Below are 18,885 nucleotides of genomic sequence, written 5' to 3' on the forward strand. Positions count from 1 at the left end.
GATTAAAAGCGAGAACATTTCTTCTTTTGATAAAAAGTTAATAATGAAACCAAAATTTCACACCAAACAATCAGTAGGGATCCTATCTGGTACATAAAGGGAATTGATCAACTGATAAGGAGAATTTATATGTGATTTTGTTTTGAATTGATTAAATTCGTAACCAAATATCTCTGAAAGTGTGGTTATAATTATTTTTATAATTTTAAGCAATGATGAATTTAAGTATAATAATAAAAAAATATTATTTAAAATTTTATTATGTTTTTTTATTTTTATTATGCAATTCAATAATTGCTAAGACAAAAAGATTTCTTTTATTTTTAGAATTCCAAAATATTCAAATTAAATTTATTCTATTGGTTTACGTATGCAAGCTGTAGCTGCTCAATTTGCCATTATCGTCGAGTGTGGTGGTAGCAGCTTTGTAGCCAGTGCGTTTGCCATTGATATCATATGATTCACTTTCACCTGTTGACAATTCCTTGAAATTCTTAACTTGTCCATCGGAGCCGAACTATATATGAAACAAAAAAAAAATAAAAATGATCAATGATATCAATTGCGTTTATCTTACTTCTGATTGCGATGACCATTTAGAAGCCTTCTCCCATGATTTGGTCTTGTAACCGCTACCACCATAACCAGCACCAAGTCCACCAAAACCAGTATTGCCAACAGAACCGCTATTCAACACATTGGCAGTTTGGCTGCCACCTGTAGCAACACCACCAACGCTAACACCTTGTGATTGTAGTTTGGCCAAACGTTCAGATTCAGTCATATATTGATGCAATCCAGAGCTACCACCAAAACCTAAGCCAAGTGAAGATTGTAAACCAAGAGAGGAACCGCTGTGTAGTGATGAACCCTGAGTAAAACCGGTATTGCTCTGAAGAAGGTTACCATGTGAAAGACCACTGCTCAACTGACTGCCCAAACCAAGTGAATTGCCACTTGTGAGTTGTCCACTGGTGAGGGAATTGCTGCCACCTAGAAAGAGATATTTTAATATTAAACAATTATGTTAAGCGGTGTAACAGTTTTCATACCATAGCCGTAATTGCCGAATGAATTTAGGTTGGAGGAAGTGGAACCAGTGGTAGCCATTTGATTAGTTAATGAACTTGAAGTACCAGAAGTGAATGCACCATGAGAGCCACCTTAAAAATAAATGTTGAAAAAAATCAATGGCATTATAAATAGATTTTTATACATAATTTACATTATATTTTTATAACTCACCTACAAAGCCGCTATTTAAGTTACCATAACTGTTAAGATTGGAAGAACTTTGAAGTCCACCACTAAGTAAAGCACCAAGGTTTGAGCCAGTGTTAGTGGAGCTTGTATGTTGGATCAATGATGAGTGTGAACCACTTGATGGTGAAACAATAACTTGTGGCTGACTAGCTGTAGAGGTGATTTTATTGTATTTCACATATGATTCATGACCACCAGATGGTTGTACGTAATATTGAATAGGTTGTGCCTTCTTGACTTCTTCACGGTAATGTATATATTTTTCGGAACCACCGGATGGTGCAGTGATTTGTACAATTTGTGCAGGTTGATTAACTGTACGTTCTTCATGATGTACATATTTCTCTGCACCGCTTGATGGTACTGTGTATACAATTTGTGCTTGTGGTTTGCTTATTAAGCGCTCTTCGTGATGATAGTATTTTTCAGCACCGCTAGATGGTGCGCTGTAAATATATTGTGGTGCAGCACTACTGATGTGTTCCTCATGATGCAATAGACTTTCGTGACCTCCTGTAGAACCACCAGTGCTTATTAATTGTGGTGCACTATGTGAAACTATATTTTCGGTTTGTTCTGAAACGCTTGATGTAGAACTGCCACCTGATACAGGTACAACAACAGATGCGCCACCGCTATTAAGCAAACTGGAACTTGAACCAAGTGATGATGATGATGACAAACCAAAATTGGCATTTTGATTGTAACCGAATGACGAACCACTTGTGAGACCGCTTGAAAGACCACTTGAGTAACCAGTTGAAAGTCCACTTGAAAGACCGCTGGAGTGACCACTAGAAAGACTGCTGGAGAGACCGCTGGAAAGACCACTAGATAGACTGCTGGAAAGACCGCTGGACAAACCACCAGAAAGTGATGAAGTTGAACCTAATTCAGCACCACTTAAGCCGACAGTACCAACACCACCATAATGTCCAACTTCCTCAAAAGATGCTTGTTGTTGACTACGTAGTAGAAAAATAGTTTTAATTTAATTCATTGCAAAATTAAACCTAAGCAGTTAACATATTAATAACACAAAGTATACAGATGGTGTGAAAAGTAAAAACCAAATATGAGAGGGTCAGTGACGACTCTTAGAAAAATTTTTATTTCTTATATTTTATACTAAAAATACCCTAACTAGTAATCTTGCTGATGCTTAGAAAAATGATGATTTTCGATTTTATATTAAAAATATCATAAATAATATTTTCAAAAAATGATATTTTTTAATTAATAAACTTAAGAGACCCTAAATAATAATTTTAAAAAGTCTGCACAAGAAAGTTATAAGCCATTTTAAAGATGAAAGAGATGATGCCTACAACTTTTCAACCTTGCATATAAGCGTCTGAGTAATTTATAAAATATTTGTTATAATAAATTTTGAGAAGATTATATTATAAATTATATAAAAATACAATATAATAAATTTATTTTTCCAATATATACATACCCATCATAGTTCACACCAAGCTGCCTCCTGGCCTCATCAACAGTTTGTTGATGTTGGGAATAATGTCTTAAGAAGAGATATAAAAACGATTTGTTAATGACACGTTATTAAATAGTTATAAATAATAGAATATAAAAAGTGTTATAAGAAAAAATAAATAATCAATAATTAATTTATTTAATTGTAGATTAATACATGACTCAATAATATCAGTAGTAATACTTATGATACATTATTAAATAGTAGTAAGTAAAAGAATAAAAAACGCATTATAAAATAAATTGATTATTTATCTATAATTAATTTATTAAATTGTATATTAATGTGTGACTGATAATATCAGTAGTAATACTTATGATACATTATTAAATAGTATTAAGTAATAGAATAAAAAATGTATTATTTAATTGTATATTAATATCTGACTTAAAGATATAGTAGTAATACTAAAAATTTACCAGTTTCAATTTTTATTTTAATTTTTCTAATTTTCCTAAAGGCAATTTGTTTTCCTAATTAATTATAAAAAAATTTATGAAATAGATGTCGATTATATACATTTATATTTAGACTAATTAACTTCGGGAAAGTTTTGTTATAAGCTGTTATAAACAGCTATAATATATATATATATATATATATATATATATAATATATGTTAATTACATCGTTATAATTAATTAGGAAAATAAATCACTTTTACGAAAATTATGAAAATTAAAAAAAAAATCAAAGTTTGTAAATTTTAAGTATTATTACTATATACTTCTGTTTATATAACAAATATATACTTTATAGGTATAAAAATTTATTTCAATAAAAATATTTATTATTGAAAATATATCCATAAAATATGAAACTAAATTATTATTGAAATTATATTATATATTATTGAAATCACAATAAAAAAATAAAAATTAAATATATGTAATAAATAAAAATAAGAATATATATTATTCAAAATATACCCATAAAATTAAATTAATATTATTATTTTTTAATTTTATAGAAACTATTTGAAATTATAATAAAAACATTTAAATCAAATATATGTAAAAAATAAAAATAAAAATAAATATATATATGAAATATATATTCAAAAAATATGAAATTAAATTATTAAATATTTTTTTTTTTTGATTTTATTATAAAATTAAAATTATAATAAATATATAAAAATTAAATATTTCTAAAAATAAAAATATATATTAATCGAAATATACCCACTAAATATGAAATTAATTTTTTATTATTATATTTTAATTTTATTAAAGAAACTGTTTGAAATTATAATAAAAATATAAAAATTAAATATGGTATATATAAAAAAAATTAAAATATATATTATTCAAAATATATTCATAAAATATGAAATTAGATTCATTATGTTTTTTTTAATTTTATTATGCAAACTGTTTGAAATTATAAAAAAAATATAAAAATTAAATAAATATAAAAAATAAAAATATATATATTATTGAAAATTTATTCAAAAAATATGAAATTAAATTTATTCTAGTTTTTTTAATTTTATTATAGAAACTGTTTGAAATTATAATAAAAATATAAAAATTAAATATATCTAAAAAATAAAAATATATATTATTCGAAATATATCCACTAAATATAAAATTAATTTATTATTATTATATTTCAATTTTATTATAGAAACTGTTTAAAATTATTTTAAAAACCAATTAAAATTTTGTACCAATAGCCAATGAGGAGGAATTTTGTTAATAATTTTAAAATTAAAAAATCCATTCCATCTGGTTTAGGTACTTACAAAGTATTAAAATCTCTTCGTTTACTTTAAAGTATTATATGACACATAAATGTAAATAAAAAAGAAAAAGAAAATATTTTTAAAACTTATTAAGAAAAAATATTTATAGAAAATATATAAAAAATACTTCGGTATTGAATAATTCAATTTACCTTCCTTCCAAATTATCTGAAATAAAGAAAAAAAAGAATATTATTAATTGATGTTATATATGTTTAAAAGTTAAGATTTGTATATAATCGTTAAAATTTCATTAAAAATAAAAATATGAACGAAAATATAATCAGTTTATTTTTAATTTATTTATTTTTAATTTAGTTTACTTTTAATAATGATAATAATTTATTATTATTAAAGTATATGCTATAAATCTGGGACAAAGTGTGGTGGTGGATTCCACCGCATCAAGAAAACCAATGCAACAAAAGGGTTAGTTTGCTCTCCTGGTGAGGAGCCCTGACGTTAATAACTTCAACTTGAGTCATTCTGTATTCTAGCAAAGGGACTTATAGTAAAAAATCACTCTGAAACTAGAAGGGATCCCAATTAAAATGTCGCTAGGGTTTAGCATGATAAATCCACTGAATTATGTCGATATAGTAATGTTGAGCGTTACTAGTCCTTAATAACTTTACTGCATAAGTAATTAATATGGAAGAATGGATTATGATGTGTTAGATGATAAATAGTACTCGTATTGATCTTTCAATTTCTTTTAATTCTTGATCATCCACATTTATATTCGTTAAACTTGTACAATCTTTTTTTATTGTCTAACAATTTTTATATATCTACAAATTGCTTTATATTTCTATATATACTATATAACGAATACAGGATGTTTGCTTATCAATCCCATAATGCATGATTAATCAATTTATACCTCATTTATAAAAGAAAAAAAAAAAAACAAAAAATTTTATGAGTAAAGCATATTCCAACGACACTGTTGCAGTGTCATCTATGGGGTTATCATAAAGAACTCTAAAAATGTATGTTGCTATTGACATCATAAAAACAATATGTATTTAGTTCTAATGCAAAAATAACATAAATTTCATTCAAGAAAAAATTAATTTTTTTTGGATTATATATCATGAATTTGAACATAATAATTTATATTTGGAATTTCCATTGCGATAAGAAATATTATGCAATAATGTCAAATAAATTCAGTTTCTGAAATCTTGATTTCATTTTAATTAAAATAATTATAATCAATAATTAAATCAAATTGATTTTTAACTTTGACATTCTGCCTTAGTGTTTAACAGAAATTTGTTTTTCGTATATTTTTGTTTTTAGTGCAGTTAACAACCACTTCATAATATTAATTTTTATTTTTTTCTTTTAATTTTTTAATGTATGAAAATTCTCTCAAATTATAATCATACATTAGCCACTCTAAGAAATGAAATCTTTTCGAAAACCTATTCCTTCAGAAATTGAATCCCATTATGAATATGAAGAACTGCATTCCAAATAACCATTTTGTCTTTAAAGAAAATCAAATTACAATAGAATATATACGTCGATTTCACATAATAATAAAAAGTGCAATCGAAATAGTGCCCATCTCTCATACTTCACAAGTTACTGAAGTTTTTGATGAAGTGATGATAACTGATCACATGTTCATACTTAAGGACAATCTTTCAAACTAACACTGTGAAGAGATAGCTCTCTTATCTTTCAAAAGGATACTCCTCATTTAAATTCTATGATGAAGCTATAAAATCTTTTGAAGCAAAAGCTGGTGTATCTTCTACTTTTCACAGATTCTGTGAAATAAAGAATGTGTCAATTTCAACTTTTGCGAGAACACAGTTTTAGTTAAAAAGCAAAAAAAAAACATCTTGGTTTTGTGCTCCTCAAAATGATTCCGAAATATTCCGTACTCTCCTTTAGAACAAATTACTTTTTTAACAAGCAATTCTAAAACCTGGCTTGATAATATTTAATTAGCGGGCTTATCTTGATAGTTACGCCCTATGCTTTTACTAAGAGCGGTGTCTTTACCCGAAGTATAATACATAAATACATTGTAATAATACATTGTAAATACACCAAATAAATAATAATTATAGTACTCTTTTATACCTGAGAGGGAGTTTTTCTCATATCTCTCAGAATAAATCCCTCCAATACTCAATCTAAGTATTTACTATAATATTTGCCCGAAATGGGAAGTTATCAAAGTATTTCTTATTTAAGTATTTATCTTTTCACATCACTAATAGCATAGTTTTTACTTGTCACTATAAGTAATAATGGCAATTTTATGGAATATGAATTCAAAATGGGTTTAAACTACATTATGAGATCATTACTTCATGAATTTTCAAAAAGTTGGCAGACGTCTGATCAAACTTAATTCATATTTTTAAACTACAATTAAATTTATTTTTAAAAAAAATGTACTTATCTTATTATAATTATCGCTTCTAGGTTAGTGAAGAACTACAAGTAACATTTAAAAGACTATTGCATTCACAAAAACTCACTCTATTGTGCGCAATTTGATCTGGAAGTACTAGTTAATTAGTAAGTTGAAGTGGAGGAAGGGAAGATTCCTTCTCAATTAGCTAAGGAAGCCATTTTGAAACCACAATTCCATGTTATAGTGGATAGAAGAAAGTCGGAAGCATTTATTAATGCGAGAGTCTGGTCAACGCTAATACTGGAGATATCGCTGAGTGTGTTAAAGAAGGACCCAAAGACCTAAGCATAGTTGTAGCCAGTGCCATTGATCCATTGATTTTAAATAACGTGACAAAAATGTAACACAATTCGTGAATTTTGCTTTGTTCGCTATAGCCCCTTGATTGAAATTATTGATGTGAATGATATATGGTTACAATTGAAACCAGGAAGTAGTGTAATATCACGCCACCGTTGTCATTTTTTTGTAGGACTGCACACAAAATTATATTTTTGTTGACAATTCTACAACTCTTCAAATTTTAAAAACGAATAGGTTATGACTGTACTATTATCAGCTATGTGTCAAAAAATCGGAGAAAATAATCGTTCTTCTTTTAGGCACCTTGTCCGCTTTGAACGTTAACTAACATGATTGCGACTTTAACTTTAGCCTCTCGAAAAACTGATCTTGTTTTATAGAAAGTGATTTTATTGAGCCATTGACGTAAATTCTTTAGCCATGATATCTTTCGTCTCCCAGACCCACGTCTACCCTCAATTCTGCCTTCAATGATTAAATTCACTAATCCGTTCTTTTCCGGATGCCGAATAATCCGAACACTTTTCGTCGTTTTACTATCTCTAGTATTTCTGTCTCCTTTGTTAGAACAATCCAATACCATAAAATGTGTAATGGAGCACATTTGGATGATATTGAATTTTACACCTAATGATGTGGTCCAAATACATTGAAATAAAAGTTTGCTTGATATCTCACTCACAAATGTGTCTTACTACCTTTTTCTTTTGAAACCACGAAATCGAGAACCCTGTATTAGAATACATTGAAATAAAAGTTTACTTGATATCTCACTCACAAATGTGGCTTACTACCTTTTTCTTTTGGAACCACGAAATCGAGAACCCTATATTAGAATATAAATACATTGAAATAAAAGTTTGCTTGATATCTCACTCACAAATGTGTCCTGCTAACTTTTACTTTTGGAACCATGCAATCAAGAATCCTATATTAGATTTTCTTCTTTATATTATTTATTTACAGTAGCAGACTAGTCCTTCTTGAAACAAACCCGTTGCCACAGATAACATATGGCACAGAACAAAACCATCCATGGCGGTCATGTACATAAAAATTTTGGAAATTTTAGCACTGAAGTGAAGCTAAGTTCAGATTATTAACTGAAAATGAATTTCAGTTTTTTTTCTAAATATTTTTTATATGATAATTTTACTATCGATTTTTCAATTCAACTAAAAATTAGCAAAGGATAATTTTTGGGAACTTTTTAATAGTTAACCAATATTTTTGTCTTTATCTTTGTTAAAACTAATATTTGTATATGCTTAGATATATATCTATAAATAAAGATATATTCTCTTTAATATTTGAAATATTTTAAAAAATATTTGTTTAATATTGATTAACTTTTCTTATTAATTTTTTGAAAAATATTTATAATTGTTAAAAACACATCTTGATAATATTACCTGCTGCAACGGCAGTAAGGCAAAGTGCCAATAGAACAAAACACTTCATTTCTTAAACTTATAAAACAAAATAATTTGTTTTATTTTTAATAATTTAATTTCACTTTTAATATAAAAATTATAAAAAAATTTTATAAGAAATCAGTTTCACTTTCGATCACAACTGCTACGTGCGACTTCCTCGGCCAACTTTCAAATAATGAATTTCTTTTCAAACTCAAATTAAGTTTACAATTAATTTTTTATACTAATTAAAAATTTTACTTGAATTGTTATTTCAATTTATTTCTACTTATTTATTATTCTTAAATACATAATACTGATTCTCTGAAAATATATGTAAAATTGTTTTTGGTGCCCCTCTGATAAGAGACTGGTTTTTAAATAAAAATTGAAAATTTTCTGTAAATTTTTAAAAAATAATTTGATTACACTTTTAAAAAAACTTGAACTGATTGATACTTCTTGACCTAGAAATATTGTCTCAGACTCAGATAAAGAGAAAATGTACTTTAAATCAGCAAATAAAAATAGAAAGGAAAACATCTTCTGAAATAGTAAATCCGACTTTAATTCTAGAAATTAAGGTTTGATTGGCATCAAACCTCATCGTATTATTGTTTGTATTCATACGTAAATCTGATAGTAAAAGCCCATCAATGAATTTGATTGAATTTGATTGAATTTGATTGAATTTGATCTCCTATGCAAAAGTGCAAGGAGATATGATTTACACTTGAAAATGATTAGAAAAACCCTGTACTTTTCATGTAGTGCTGAATGAAATCTATTTCTAAATAATAATTTATAAAAAAAAAACTTTTATAATCATTACCGACATTGAAGTAATCCTATATGTTTTGAAGCAACTTAAATATTTGCTTTAGAATATTATTGTTTATTTTATATACTTTAAATCAAGTTTCTTTACTTTCACCAGTAACATATTCAAAAACATTATTACGATATATAAAGTGAAAAATAATTTTTCCCTTCAAAAACTTAATGTTAAGTTCTCTCCATAACCAGAAACTCAAATTCAAAAAATTTGATTCTTAATACCGAAGTAAACATAATGCGATTCAACATGATTGTTGGTTCTGGCAACTGCATATAAAGCTTCTTATAAAACTTCCAATTTATCGTTCCAAACAATCAACCCTAATAAGCCATTTATCAAACTTTGATGACATATTAACAATTATTTGACGAGTTTTATTATTTTTCCATTACGAGTATAAACTACCAACCGTTAAGTGACATGTTCAAAATTTGATAATATTTAGACAAGTTATAAGGACCCCATTGAACTGATAAGATATGAATGAATGAAAGATCGTGTGCTTACTGGACTGTGTTGACAATATGATGAAGAAGTACAAACCATTATTTTTTATGTCATTATTTATAATTATAGAAGAAGTGACTTCCACGGTTGCCACTTATGGTACTTTAGTACCAAAATTGGTACTTTTTTTTTCGTTTTTTCGTTTTTGGTACTCATGTTTAAAAAATGGTACATTTTTGACGACCCAACTTTATTGTGGATATTTCCAAATAATTTTTTTTATAAATCAACTTTGCACTATTTTATATTTTGTTCATTTATAACACTATGAAAAACACAGAACAAAAAAATAAAAAGGTCCAAAAAAATTTTGGACCTTTTTTTACAGAAATGGTACCTTTTTAAACCAATTTTGGTACAGGAAAAAATTTTCAAGTGGCAACCGTGGTGACTTCTATATCTGTAATTATGTTTATTCACTAACCTATCAGAGATAACGTAAGTAAATTTATCGGATTTCTTCATCTTCATCTGGAAGTTTAAATGGTACAGCAATTATGAAATACGAATTCATAGTATAGTAAAAACAGTAGTTAGTGTACCTCGTGCAATTCTGGCAATTTTCATTGAATAAGAATCTCATTGAATAAGAGCTGTCTCTGAATGAAAGTATTGATATATTCAGAACAAATAAATTATAAAATCTTTAGATAGAATAATTGAAACTACGTATAATTGCTGGAACTTCATCGACTATTTCCCTAAATGTTATTCCAAATACTAAATATCACACAAAAAAAAAAATAGAAACAAAACATAAATTTCTCAATTCAATGCAAATTAAATAAAAACTTAAACGCTTCCCAAAACAAATTTAGTTCGACTTATTAAGGATGATAAGGAATGGGCTATGAATTATTTCATATCAGAAAGTCTTTATATTAAAATTTCTACATCCAATTGTAATTCGTCATCTTTCACAAACTAAATATTTAAACCAAATAAGAATTATAATCGTTTATAAATGAAGCAGATGAAGCTTGTTTGTGCGGCATGTAATACTGATATGCTAAAAAAATTTTAATTCTCATGCACTTTATATTTCATAGACGGCATAAAGCAGAATAAAGCAAAGGTTGGTTAAGAAATTTTAATGAGTTTTGTAATCTCAACCGTTTTAAATATATCTGTTTTCCCAGTGTTTCTAAAAACAATAATACAATTTAATATTTTAGTTTTATATATACAAAGGAATAATATGCATTTGAACTAAACTTCCAAAGACTTTTTCAATCTCTTGTGAAATTCTAAAACTGAATTATACCATACACCCAATACATATAAGTAGTATGTCCATTAAAAGAAGTAAATGAATATGAAGAAGAATAAAGTCGTATATGAAGGAACTCTCGAAAAAAAAACAGTCATTTATAATGTAACTTCGAAATCAATTTTAAATTTTTCTTGTGAAAAATATTTTTTAACAACTTTGTGTGATATTAGGAAAAATTGTCAAGATGTGACTAGTAATCAAATTACTTGGAGATCACATTGAAGCAGTAATAATGATAAGTATAGAAACATTAGTACCGTGTAGGACTACAATACGAAATATACAAAAAGGATTTGTTAACCCTTTATAAACAAAGGTTAGAGAAGTGTAAAGAAGTGGCGACTATGATCTATAACTTTTAACTGATGTAGTTACTCAGTCTATTTTTATTCTATTGATGGAGTGTTATAATAGAAATTTTTGTTCTGCTTACTATTTGTAGTATTTCCGATATTTTAATTAAATCAAATTTATTTATTATTTGTATTAATTATACGCTCCAGCAAATTCATGCAAATTTGTTGAAGAAATAGCAAAGGAATGTCGTCTTAAAGATCTTATCTTAGTAATCGATGGTTTTATTTGTATCTTTCGGGATATGATTATTAATTACTTATGCTAACGACTGAATATTTTTGGGTTATTCATAATTTGGTAGACTAGTTCGTTAGAATGTATTTTCCAACGTGGTTTGTTGGTCTAAGCTCATTTCTTATTTTTTGATTAGCCATGCAGTTTTTAAGTTCTCTACATAACTGCATGTTAATGACATATTCATTTGAATTATTGATTTATTAGTAATTCCGAGAATGCTTCACAATTTCAGATCGTTTTTTGGATAATTGTATATATAATTATTGTATTTTCTATAGAATATAGTTTGAGTGATTCCTTATGAGCCTATATAGGCTAGTTAATTTAATAATACCGTTGTTTAGATGAACTGAACAGTAGAAGTTTTTTCTTGTTGTAAAAGTAATCTCTGTTGATTTGGTTTCAATAGCTTTTAAACCCCAGTTCTTAAGGAATTCTAAGACTTTATCTAAAATTAATTTGCTAGATTTTAGTTTTGGTTCAGATTTGTACAAAATCCTTGTACAATAAAATACTTTTAGCGGGTCTATGAACTTGTTGTGTTGCTCTATGTTGTTCCCAAATACCAAAAAGTATTGATGATCTCAAGTTTGCGAATCAGGTATTTTGTGATTACGATAGTAACCAGTTATGTAAAATGATTCAGCTGCTTAAAAAGAATTGGTAATACGTTTATTGATATACTGGGCTTTACATTTTCTGGTGACTTATCGCGCATGATAACCATGCAGTTTTGTGCTACTTACCAGTGAGGTGGAATAAAGGCTCGAGCGAGGTGACATTATATAGCTCTGATTTTTTTTTTTTTGATTTTTTTTTACTGATTAACAAATATCTGTTTCAAATATTTATTGATATTAATAGGTAATTCCATAACCAATTGTTTCCCCGTAACACCAACTAATATGTGCGGTAAATTCAAAGAAATTTATCATTATTCTTATTTTCATTATCATGTTATTTTTATTTTAATTCGTTTTCTTAATTTATTTTATTTTAATTTATGTTTATTTATTTATTCGTTTATTTATCTACCATTTGTAGATATGTACTTATGTTGAATATTTACCATGCTACTTTTAATTATTTTTCAATATAGAGTATGTATGCCATCCTTTATTTATTTAAGCTTTTTCTCTTGTATTTTAATATTTCCAGTGACAAAACATCAAAAGGCGATGTACTAAAGGCATGGATTGATAACCACCAAAGTGGATATGGGTCCATGTAGGGAACGGCACTCCAATTAGAGGTCTGGATGCTATACAAATAAAACAATCAAAAATTTAGACAGTAACCGAAAGTATGATAAAATGGACCAATACACTCGTTTCTAAAGCTTTATCGGGATGATCGAATGTATGAGCAAACTACCATGATATAGAAAAGAATTAGTAACATAAATCCATTGATAAATAAGAAAGAATTGAAAAAGAAATAATTTCACAATGTATTTTCGACCTACGAGTATGTGATTGATGTCGTGACAGTGGACAGGAAATTTAATGTTCTGCATATGTTTTTTATTACTGTTATATTCGTTAAAAAAAAATAATAATAGGCACTTTCGATTCAAGAGATATGAATGCAAACTGAAGTTTCTAATTTAAGTCTGCTTTGAACAAAATAAGGACAATGTGTTTACCTTCAATATAATATAGCAATATATGGTAAACAAATGCAAGGAAAGAGAGGCGCATTACATTACTACTTTGATTAATAGCATTAAGAGCGCTACTTAAATACTCCGATGACTGCTTAGATGCAAAAAATAGTATCTTCAGATTTTTACTGTACAAGATATTAATTTTCAATTTCGAACAAAATCCTTATCTACTTAATGACTGTTTTTCCTCAACAAAAATTCTATCGCAACAATACTTTTAAGCCTCACTTCATTGGATACTGCTTAGAATGTGTCATTCTACGTGTAGCACGATCTCTATAATTACCTTTCTATATGCGCCCGTCTGTACTAACATTTACCTCGCCATATATGTGTTTGGTTACCTACTCATATGCCCAATTTAGTGACCTGTGAGTATATCAGTTTCGGTTTCATAAGCAAGAGACTTTTAATCAATGTCGAAATCTGCATAAGATTGAAATAATATGCAATGTACGCCATGATTAATTTACGAACGTATTGATTTTATTTCTTCTCTATTTTAAGTTTTTTTAATACTTAAAGATAGATTTTCTATTTATTTATTTATTTTATTTTTAGTTATAATATAAATGATATTTATTGTCTTGGAAACTTTGTTAAAAAGACTAATAATCGGCTATGTACCCTTATATTCTTTTTTATTCGCATTCTTTCAAATTTATTTTGACTATTTCCTTTTCTATAATATTAGTGAATTTTAATTTTCAAAAATAATTTAGTTTATATTAATTTTTTAAAAGAAATTTAGTTTTTTATCAGAATTCATCTCAATTAATCTAAATCAAGTAATAAATTAGCACTTAATGACATAATATTTCTTTTTATAAATTCATTGATAGTGTATTTCAAGGTCTGCTTCCATAAAAAGACTCTCATATGGTCAAAAATTAATCTTTTGACTTTAACCCAATTAATCTCTGCGAAACTGATCCACATCGGTGACTTGTTAATAAACAGTTTGAAAACAGCAAGCAAAAAATATATGAACGAGGGCTGCGTCATAAATAAATCATAAAATTAATTTAGGTGTAATAGCTACTATAAATTAGTTAATTATAATATATATTGATATATATTCGCATTATACAAATCATTTAATCTTTGTAGATATACGTGTATCTAGACAACTCAAATGAAAGTATTTATATCTGGTCGTATTATGAGAAAGGACAATAAGGAGACTTCGAACTGTGCCGTTAGCTGTTGTGATAGGCTGTATATAATATACACGTAACGTAGTTATTTGATAAAATAATATAAAATTTCACGTTTCCTGTAAAATAATATCCCATGAAAGCAATATATACATAAAAATATTGTATTTCTTATTTAATTCTAATCTTTAAAGCAAAAGACATTTTCCGGTTAGTGCTACCTGTGACTTCGCAAAAAAGCACACAAGTTCGGGAAATGGAAAGAAATTTTTGGTACCACAAGTGGACTTTCTTGGTACACAAGGCCGCCACTCCAACCTAACCATACCTGGTTTATACTTTTGCAAGTAAATATGATAAGTAAAGAAAAGATAAGCACATAAAAGTAATAAGAAAAACAACGCCATACCGATGATGGGGCCGGAAACTTTTTGTGGACTAAGACATAGTACGCTCCTTTCTCTCATAAAAATATAGGAGAACCAGAATAAAAAGAATTTTTAAGATAATATACCAAAATTAACACAGTCCAAATCACTTATTGGTATCTATAACAATAAGAGATACCAGGATTGTATAAACCTATCAAAAAAAAATCTTAAAATAATAACAAGAATCCTATGGGTATGGGTATAAATACGGATGCAAACTGTAGATTCTGTGAAGAGAATGAGAAATCGGTCACGCATGTGCTGTTAGAATGCCCTGCGGTAACGCACTTACGGAATAGGCTCCTGGGAATGTATATTATTACGAAAGAGGCAATAAAACTCTGTAAATTATGTTACATAATACTTTTAATTGACGCAACAGTGCTTAGAGACCTACTCTAAACCCAGAAGAGGGCACAATAGAACCGACGATCGCAGTGCCACATCCTCTAACAATAATAATATTAATAATAGGAAGAGGTATTGGGTCTAGTATGTAGAATCAGCAATGACGATAATTGTACTATATTGACAACATTTTTCTGATTAAACATCCCTCGAAATAATTTAAATATATTAATATTTTTCATATAAAACATTTATTATTCTTATATATATATATAAATTTATTTTATTAAAGCAAAGTATATAAAATGATAATCTCTTAAAGATACGCTTATAAACTGACGTGTTCGGCTGTAAATAGAGTATGAATACGAGTATATATTAAATAATTTTATTTTTTTCATCTTGGCACAAATATAGTTTTTAAATTAAAAAATATTTTTCATTTTATTTATTTATATAAAATACATTTTATCATTGCAATAGCGAAAAAGTATTATTGCAACTCATCTGTATATATATTTAAAACTGAAAGTACTTGTATGTATATAAGAGAATAAATCTATGTAAACTGTACTTGATTCTGTTGTAAATTAGACAATGATTTTTCTGAATATACACATAATTTTATTAATATCCTATCTAGTACAGTGGTCTCCAGTCTTGTTTATCTGAACATAAACAGCATGTTAACATTAAGATATAATTTTTTCCATCTAAGCCTAGCCTTAGAATTAATTCTTAAAAACGAGTCCATTCCTCATTACAGTAAAAATCAAATGTTAAAGATCTTTTCAATGTATTAAAATGTCGAAGATGTATTGTATATTTACAATATAGTCTAGACTACTTCAAAAAACGATCACATTAATTTTCTCTTAGCCCTTCTTCTAGATTAGGTATGAATCCATAGGATTGTTAGGATTGTTTATTTTTTGCATATAAGTACATAGGTTCAAATTTTAATATTACTTCACGTATTATAAAAAGATTTCGAAAAGTAGTGAACTATAACAACAAAAATTCTTTTTATATTATTTTAATCATTGAACGTTCAAGAGCTACGACTTTACGCCTGGGGCGCTCTTCTCCAAACTGTATACGTACGTTTTTTCCAGTAGAAGTTTCCAAACCAAGCGGGACTCATCAGCATTATATAGTTAGGTATTTAAAGAAGTCGAATACCGTATCTTGTTTTGAATCTTTAAGTTCATCCATCACTAGCGTAAAAATCTTCTTCCTTTTCTTTCTTTTTGGCGTTTTCTTTCAGCATTAATTATAATAGATAAATTAATTCTTTAAATGTAAAACTTAAAACTTAAATAAAACTTAAAACTTAAAAACTCAATCCACTGTATTGCAAGCCTCCCAAGTAATTAAGAGATTTACGGTGTGGAAAAATTCATTTGAAAATATTCAAAAAAATTCAAAGACTTTTAGGTTAAGTAACGGTTATCATACACACAGTTAATTTACTAACTAATTCTAATATCATTTACAGTTGGATTTTCTTCCCTCTTTTTTTTTATTTTTTAATTTGATTCTTTAATCTTTGGTGACAAGCGTCAATAGACCATCTAAGAATGGTCTAAGAAATGCCCTATACTGTAAACTCAAGCCTTAAAAATAAAACAGTGACTTAGTAGTTGGAATAGAGTTTAAACGAAGATATTATATTAATTATATTAATTATTTGTTAATATTAACACAAAGAAGAGGGATCTGGTTTTTATTAATTAACTGATTTGAGTGTCTTTACTTCCAACTCAGAAAAATCGATCTGAAGTTATTACAGTTCTACTTTTTTATCTTTATGATGAGTTTTTCCCTTCATTGCTACTTATAGGACGATACAGGAATACATATAATCAGTGTGTCAGCAATATTACTTCGAGGAATATTAATGAACTTTGGCATCCACAGAATACCGATGCGATGCTGTTGCACTATTTCACTGTGAAACTAGCGGTAGCTGGAAGATAGTTTCATTTCGTCGTCTATGTTTCGAAGAATTTGCTGCCTTTATATCTTTTGTGATGTTTATCTAGGTGCTACATCCAGTACCAAAACTTTAACTTGGAAAATATTGTTATTATTAGATATATTTAATACCATGCTTTTGGTGAGGATCACGTAGCCCATATAGCTATTTACGATAATATAAAATGTCAAACTCGTTATGTTACACTGCATTTTTTTTACTTTTATCTGGAATAAAGTTCCATCGTTTGTTTTGAGCCCATCTGTTATTAACTCTATATACAGATTTTTCAATTTTTACCGTCATTGGTAAAACAATATACCGTTTCCCACTTTTCATCAGTATAATCAAAGGCTTAAACATTTTATCTAGATTTATCGGGGACTCATGTACATCAATTTGAGTTTTGTTATCGGTTACACATTTTTAAAAGTCGTACAGTAGGTCAAAACAGAAATTAACCGATCTGTAGAAATATTGAAATGAAATTTTTCTAAAGCTTTGTTTTAAAAATGGCCTTTCATTTGAATCTATTTTGATCCTAATCGGTCTACCGGAACTCCTCCAAATTTAGGACCAAAAAATAATCCATTTTCTCAGTTACTTTAAAAAACTATGAAAGATAGAAAGTTGAAGATAACATAAGATAAGATATAAGATAACATACTCGACATAATCGTGAATACTGTATACAAAATAGAATTACTTTTCCTTAAATAACAATAATTTAGCCCAAATACCTTTACAATAGTTATAGATAAAGTCTTCTAATACAGTATAAATATCACTGATGATGGGTATTTGGCAATACTCGAAACAGCTGTATGGGTTACCAAAAATTCAATAGATTAAAATAATATAATAAGATTTTTTGTTGTTGACGTTTACTACGTTACGAAATCTCTTTACCGATTCAGTAAAGTAGTAATCATAACTCAAGCGATTATTCGATAATGATTCTTGGAGTACTGATTTAACCCAAACTTGAATGGTAGGTATGAGAAACATTTCTGTTAAAGAAGTTTAAGGAAAACTATATAAAAGGTCTTTTGAATTAGATTTACCTCAATAATTTCCATTCCCTTTTTCAGAACAAATTTATACATATTATGATAATTTTCAAAATATTTTCGGTAATAATATGTCTAAGTAGCTTAAAAATATTCAAATTTAATAATACCATAATAATAATAATAATATTACAAATTATATTATTAAAATATTAACGGTCTGGTCTATTGGTTTATAAAAAATAAAATCATTCTGTTTTTTTTTTGTTGTATATATGTATATAAATAAAGTTCTTGTAATTTCAATTTATTAATTAAAATACAAACATGTTGTTCACATATATATAAACATCTCACTATATACATACGTAAATAAATTTTGCATTTATGTATAAAATAATATTAAAAAAAGAAATT

The 18,885-nt window shown here is 27.3% G+C and overlaps 1 protein-coding gene across 2 annotated transcripts; it reads right to left on the reverse strand.

The window, feature by feature from the left end:
• Window positions 1–254: 254 nt before the first annotated feature.
• LOC119689424 (uncharacterized transmembrane protein DDB_G0289901) lies at window positions 255–8,844 on the reverse strand. 2 transcript variants are annotated; one of them, XM_038104253.1, is made up of 8 exons: window positions 8,664–8,844; window positions 4,661–4,676; window positions 4,509–4,532; window positions 2,723–2,788; window positions 1,246–2,228; window positions 1,053–1,163; window positions 578–993; window positions 255–517 (listed from the first exon to the last, which is right to left on the reverse strand). In XM_038104253.1, exons 1-8 carry the CDS (start codon window positions 8,710–8,712, stop codon window positions 365–367), a joined length of 1,818 nt encoding a protein of 605 aa, XP_037960181.1. In that variant the 5' UTR covers window positions 8,713–8,844; the 3' UTR covers window positions 255–364. The 2 variants fall into 2 exon arrangements, with proteins under 2 accessions (XP_037960181.1, XP_037960182.1); XM_038104254.1 differs by lacking the exon at window positions 4,509–4,532.
• Window positions 8,845–18,885: the final 10,041 nt, after the last annotated feature.

Source organism: Teleopsis dalmanni, chromosome X, assembly GCF_002237135.1.
Source record: "Teleopsis dalmanni isolate 2A chromosome X, ASM223713v2, whole genome shotgun sequence".
In the NCBI taxonomy this organism is placed as follows: domain Eukaryota; kingdom Metazoa; phylum Arthropoda; class Insecta; order Diptera; family Diopsidae; genus Teleopsis; species Teleopsis dalmanni.